Raw genomic sequence first — 7,247 nt, 5'->3', positions numbered from 1 at the left:
ATTTTATTTTTAAATCTAATCTAATCTAATCTAAACAGAAAGTCTGGATCGAGATTAAGCTTTTACTTTGAGACTCAGCCTACAAAAACCTATACTCTTTATATTCTATAAAAGCACATTTGAAACTTTAGCAAGCCGGGCTGGTGTTAAGTGTAGCCAGTTGAACATACACTGATGGAACCAAAACTGTTGCATTTACATTTACATTTAGTTATTTAGCTGACGCTTTTATCCAAAGCGACTTACAAGTTGTGTAGCCTACAACAGGTCAGCTGAGTAACAATGTTCATCAGTGTTGAAACTTGGGTGCTGCAGTATTGGGTGAATAGTAGTAAAGACATAGTAGGTAGTAATATAGGCAAGTACGATTATTTAGTGGAAGAGTGGCATGATAGAAGAAGAAAGTTAGTGTTTTTTTGCAGTGTACTATGCCACCTACAGTACACCACTATGCCGACTGATTTAGTGAAAATGTGAAAAACACACACATTATCTGACGGTTAGAGATGGAGAATACAGGTGATGGCTTTCATGGTGCGTGGGTAGACTCAGACGGGACACACAACAGCTGTGTGATAAGAGTCGACGGGGTTGGCCTCTGTCCAAGAGCGGGCCCACCAGATCTGGCGCGCTCCATTTTGAGACAGGTCTCCAGTCATTTTGTTTGATTTCACAGACAGCCTCTAGTGAGAGGGTCCATGTAGTCACTCACAGTATTTCTCAATGGAAAGTTGTGTTCACGTAACACTTTCACACCAGCGGAGTGACTTTGCACAAGTATAGAGACAAGGGGATTGTTTTGACTGCTGGAGATCTCAGATCATGGATAATACAATCAACCCTAGTTGATGACCTGTTACGGCAATACCCACTGGTTTCATCTGAGGCTTATTTGCTTATTTGAGGCCAGGGACACTATCTATATCACCCTAACAGGAGGAGGATCACACTGGATATAATCCTGTGTCGCTCACAGAAATAGACAATCTGATGCAGAGGAGATAATCTGGACACTGCGCAGTCATGTTTGCTTGTTGCACTGGTGTTCTCCTCTGCTTGTCAAGGGAGAGTGATAGGTACAGACTCATTAATAGTACTTCATATGCTCAAAACATCGTATGCATGCTCATGTGCGAGCAGCGGGTTATAACGATCATATTTCATCAAAACTTCACTTTGATGTCCTTAGATATGAAGTCTTAATTCGACATGCTCTGAAATCTCTCAAGTCAGTTTAACCCTTTCACTACCACACTACCAAAGGGTTAACCCTTTCACTGTGCCAATACAGAAGGTTAACCCTTTCACTGCCACACGACAAAGGGTTAACCCTTTCACTACCACACTACAGTGAAAGGGTTAACCTTCTGTAGTGTGGTTGTGAAAGGGTTAAGTGTCGGCTGCTAAGTAGTGTCTGCGTGTCATTTCTCTCTTCCAAGGAAATCTTTTCACCCCTCCCCCACTTCCTCTTCTCTCACTCGCTGTGACTCTGAGGTTTGGGTTGTCTTGACAACAGAGGACATAGGGCCATCTCCATTCTGGTCGCAAAGTTTCTGTTGTTGCAAACATATTGCACATATTGCTGCCGAGATAAGGAACAGCCTCCGTACCATCCCCCACGCTCGTCCGAAAAGTAGATTCGAACGGGTTATTCACAGGTTTTATTGAGATAGCACGTCTACCTCTGTCCCTGCACACGCGTTGATATCATGGTCATTAAATCCAGGAGGCATTACAATCAAGATAATTGTAATACAAGATTAATCAATCACAGATTTTAGACTAGGTACTACACATTCTTAAACCCTTTCACTGCCGCACTACCAAACGGTTAACCCTTTCACTGCGACAATACACAGAAGGTTAACCCTTTCACTGCCACACGAGTGTCGGTCATGTGATAGTAAAGGGTTAACCTTCTGTCGTGTGGCAGTGAAAGGGTTTAAAAAAAACGACACCGCTGACCTGAGCCCCTAACTCTTCCTTTGCTGAGCAAATTATGGTTGCATCCCATCTAAGATGTCAACCGTCAAGATGTCCCATGTCATCAAGGGAGACCTTTATTATTTGTGATGTTCCGCTGTGCACCATATTTTCTTGTTGTGGCTTTGGTGCACTTAAACATCTGCATTATTATTGGTCAATAAATATTCAATAAATATTCAATAATCAATAAATAGTCTGTTCACTATTGGTTCCTTGTTTCCGTTTGAGAACAGGTGTTGCTTTCTGACTGTATGTCCTTAAAAGGGGAGAGGACACTCTTGTCAGCAACTGTGTGTGTGTGTGTGTGTGTGTGTGTGTGTGTGTGTGTGTGTGTGTGTGTGTGTGTGTGTGTGTGCACGCGTTTGTGTTAACGTGCATACATATCGTGTGTGTGTGTGTACGTGTGCATGCATGTGTGCGTGCGTGCGGGTGTGTGTTTCAACTGTTAGAGCTTTTCCTGTGTAAACCACGTGGTCGTGACAGGGTTAAATAAAAAGATCACGTTCACTTCTGGATTCTCTTTTCTTCTGGGCAGACCAAACGCTGGTAAGACCAAACGCCTCCACTTAAGACTTAACTATCAGTTTACACTTAAAATGTTGTTTTTGTTTAGAAAGAATGGAAATGTATAATGACTGATCTTCATATTAATGTACCTCAGTTGTGCTGTATCATTCAGAATATAATCCACGGTAACATTTGGAGCCAACATTTTAAAAGGGCCTCCATGTCAAATTGTGTGTAAGATAAGATACGATAAGATATTCCTTTATTGATCCCCTTGGGGGAAAGTCAGTGTAGTGGATTTGAAAATGTATACCGTTTATATTTGTCAGGTTTTGTAATCATGTTTCAAATTAGAATTAGATCAACTGTTGAATTGATTGAATTTGCTTCGACTTTGCCTGACTCTCACCAAGCCAATTAGATTTCTAACTTTCCAGGTCAGGACGGCGTTCGACACAACTTGCACACCTCAGAGCACCCAGGAGCTACAGATCTACAGTGCTGTCACCCATAAAGTAGTTAGCAGTACTACGTTTCACTACATAGTGTAGTGTTTCCTACTTTATGGATGAGTGTACTGTTGGCTACGGAGGAAGTCAAAATATGGAGACCGTGGACATCATTCAAAGATTTCGAAAGGTTCTTTTAATTTTTTTTTGCCGTGGTCTGTTTTGAAAACCAGTCTTATTGTCCTGTAATTGTTGTTCATTCAATAATCTGTTATGTTCATACATCCAATCCGTCAAAGAACTTTGAATATTGCCACTATAGAGGTTTTCTTATTTAGGGAGTATGGTATAGCAATTGTGGACAAAATAAAAAGGGATAACGATAGAAATTCTTTGATGTGTAAATGTTGATAATATTCTAGTGGTGGTATCCTGTTTCTAAATGTTGTTTTGATGTTTCATAAAGAGCTACCGTATCATACCATACATTCAGACAAACAGCTAAATGATAAAAGAGAATGTGAGAATGGTAAAAAATCTAGATATTTATTTGTGTTTTCTGCTGTTAATATTTACATTGATATCATACAAACAACTTGCTTTGCTTTACATAATGTGTCTATTGCTTATTGTACAATATAAACAGTTTTTATAATAATAACAATAATAAAAAACTGGAACAAAAAAAATTGTTGTACTGCATACTTCATAATATTATTAACAGACTATGAGCAGAGCTCTGAACTATATACAATGTATAAAGTGGGTATAAGGCAAATATGGACATTTTCAGGTCAGAAAATTATCTTGCAAGTGTACTTTTAAGGCTAAATTAACCTAGCCAGTACTCAGGTATAACTCTCTCTCTCTCTCTCTCTCTCTCTCTCTCTCTCTCTCTCTCTCTCTCTCTCTCTCTCTCTCTCTCTCTCTCTCTCTCTCTCTCTCTCTCTCTCTCTCTATATATATATATATATATATATATATATATATATATATATATATATATATGACTGATATTGGCTTATATTCAGCGTTATATTGCAAAGTATATACTGTGGACAATAAATAAAATAAAATGACAAAAACTGTCATCTAAGGTCATCCAAACAAAAATGTACATTATATTTGTCACTTTTTAAATCATTAAATTAATGCTTGATTGATCTGGCAAGTGTATAGGGCATGGGTTATTTTTCATTTGGTTGTGTCCTGATCATGTAATGTTTGTCTGATCAATCGGCCATAGAAATCAATCCCTACCAAAAAGAGATGCAGTGGATTGGGTATTGATCTTGCGGTTAAGCAAATCATTGTGTGCAGTTATTGCAAAAAAAATTAAATCGATTAAAGACATACAGATATCTCCAACAGATACAGTGTGCCACTTAGAAATACAGATACATTCTCACTGCATCTGCGTGTTGGCATGCTTTTTGGAAAGCTTCTTGGTAATCCTAATTCCATGGCAGTGGTTGCAGGTAGTTTGATGGCACCAGGCCTCGCCGTCCATGAAGGTCTCCCTGGATTAAGGTTAAAGGAACACGCCAATATTATGGGAAATGCGCTTACTGTCTTCTCCAGAGTCACACAAGAAGATAGATACCAATTTCCTCTCTGTGTGTTCAGTAGAAAGCTATTCGGCTGCAAGCTAGCCTAGCTTGGTGCAAACAGTGGTGCAGTGCTGGGCAACCGCGGTCAAACAGCGTTTGGGCTTCGAAGTGCGCGCATCCTATTATTATGCAAAGTCTAGGTGATAAGTGCCTAGACTTTGCATAATAATAGGATACCGTTTGGCCTCCGCCCATATTACGACTGCACCCCTGGGTGCAAATGAACGGAAGTGGATACTAGCCTAGCTTAAAACTCTAGAGGCTAGCCAGTCCATATCCGCTTACATTCATTTGTGCTAAGCTAGGCTAGCTTGTAGCTTTAGTGAACGCACAGAGAGGAAATTGGTATCTATCTTCTTGTCTGACTTTGGAGAAGACGGTGTGTTCCTTTTGTCCACGATGTCAGGGTTTTGGGATTCTGTAAACACTAGCGGGTAATAGCCACTCACATAATAGAATCCATCTTGATCCATGTCACCAAAGACATATATGATGTCCCCTGCACGAAAGCCCAGCTCATCCTACAAGAGGACGTGATTAGGTTCAGGATTGTGTTCTTATATTAAAAACTGACACAAAACAACATTTTATAAGATTAGAGATTGATAACAGGATGTGATTATTCATATGGATGTATGGACTATTATTCACATGGTGGCCATTTTGCTGTTATGTCATGCTCAGTTTGGGTCCTGGGTGGAAAGGAACCCGACCTGTTCATGACATGAGAGAAAAATGGCCGCTGTGTGAATATAGGGTAAATTATGTAGCACTTACTTCACTGTCCGTGTTAGGGGAATTTTCCCATGGATCATACTCAAATATGGCCACCATTCTGCGAACAACCACATCATCGGGAATAGAATCACCACTGTCTGGTACGATGGTTATACCTGTGGATCAAGACACAAGCAACACCTTTGTAATTATCCCCAAGGATTATAATTGCAATCTATAATCTCTATATATCTATATATTCCTGGATGCTACATGGGTGTGCCGTACTATCTCCAATTTCATTGGTCAGTGTGTGCCGTACTACCTCCAATTTCATTGGTCAGTGTGTGCTACACCAGTGCTAGTGTTGTCAAGGAAGATACCTGTATGGTCCACAGGTAGGAATCCTTGCTGCATGAGTAAATGCTTGACGTGATCATCATCCACTGGGACCTCCGCCACCATATTGCCCGGCACATAACCGGAGAGGCCACCGGACTCCCCGTGGTAAAACCCATCAGGGTCTTTATCTCCTAACACCTGTATGAGAGAAGAAGAAGTCTTTAGTTGTCATGCAGCAACACACACATGTAAGATGGGCGACAAACAGGAACACACACACATGCCTTGGGTCGCCTATGAAATCCCTCTCTGCACTTGACCCATCCCGTTGTCCTTCCCCACCAAGGGCAGCCGGGAGCAGACATGGGCATGGGCCTGCGCCAGGGGGACCAATCCAAGTGCTCCTGTCCATCTTTGTCAGGGACGCGACAGTGTTAGCGATCGATTCTGCATGTTTTTCTATTGGGTTTATCTCTTTTTAGGGGGGAAACCCTTGCGAGCGTGGCAAACTCCACACAGAAAGGCCCGGGAGATATACCCCACCTGGGTACCTGGCAACCCGGCAACCTGGTCCCCAAGTGTGAATCGAACCCAGGACCTTCTTGTTGTGAGGCGACAGTGTTAGCCACGAGACAGTGGTTGGATAATCTGTGTTTGATTTGGATTATGATCAACTAAACATGCATTTAGGCAGTGGGAGACAGGATTAGCAAGAAAAGTTCAGCACCAACCACTTGCAAACGGTGACAGGAAACGAGAGAAACCACATTGCTTTTGCACATCACATTCAGGCCTTCATCTAGAGTAAACAGGAAACGGCATCAAGCTCTTTGGAAGGAAACGAGTAGTCTATTTTCTTTACAACTCAAACACCTGTCCTTTAGTTACAAGTAAACCCAAGCATATCTAAACTGTACTGTATATGCCTTATGTGCTTAAACAATGCAGTGTGAAATTAATCCCAAGTATTACATCTTTTTCAAGTGGGATGGAAAAACACTCGACATGCTTTACCTTGATTATCTGGCCTGGGACAAAAGGCAGCTCCTCCCCAGCCGTCTCCTTGTTTGGAGACATCGAAGCGGGATTGTATGGGTAAAGAGCCACAAAGAGCCTCGCGGTGGCCGTGGGTAAAGACAACTGGCTTGCGGTCTCAAGTTCCCATTCCCTGATACCTTCTGGTGAAGCGATCCTTATTTCATTTGGGTATATCAAAACATCCACCTCCAGCATTCCCTCCATTTACACCTGTGTGAGGGAAAGCGACGCTCCAATCTGCACTTGGCAGACAGATGGCCACTGCGCTCCTGCCCCTCGGGTAACTAAGCTAAGCTGCTAAGTACAGTAGCTAATCCTATTTGAAGAAAGTGGATGAATTCAGTGTCCCAGGCCTGCTGGATAGAGAGAGAGAGACGTGGACAACACAGAGTGCTAACAGGGGAATAGCCTCTTGGCATGATCTAATGGTGTTATTACCGAAGGAGATTTGAATCCAATGAAAGATAAGTGTGGCTTGTCTCTAGGGATGGATTCAAAAGGAAAAACTAAGACATTACCAGAAGACACAACAAGAAATAAAAGATCTTCGTTCTTACACAGAACACTTCATGAAATTACTTTTCCAAGTTATTAAAGG

General features: G+C 41.6%; 1 protein-coding gene across 1 annotated transcript; it reads right to left on the bottom strand.

Moving 5' to 3' along the window:
- Positions 1-4,396: 4,396 nt before the first annotated feature.
- LOC311225458 (RIMS-binding protein 2) lies at positions 4,397-6,853 on the bottom strand (the record flags this gene model as incomplete). The annotated part of the gene is made up of 5 exons (XM_084310743.1): positions 4,397-4,462; positions 5,002-5,073; positions 5,330-5,445; positions 5,653-5,809; positions 6,626-6,853. 5 exons carry the CDS (start codon positions 6,851-6,853, stop codon positions 4,397-4,399), a joined length of 639 nt encoding a protein of 212 aa, XP_084166869.1.
- Positions 6,854-7,247: the final 394 nt, after the last annotated feature.

This window comes from Notolepis coatsorum (genome assembly GCF_963971535.1).
Source record: "Notolepis coatsorum genome assembly, chromosome: 1".
Lineage (NCBI taxonomy): Eukaryota > Metazoa > Chordata > Actinopteri > Aulopiformes > Paralepididae > Notolepis > Notolepis coatsorum.
Note: the sequence above shows the minus strand (reverse complement) of the source record. Positions and strands in the feature narration are given on the sequence as shown.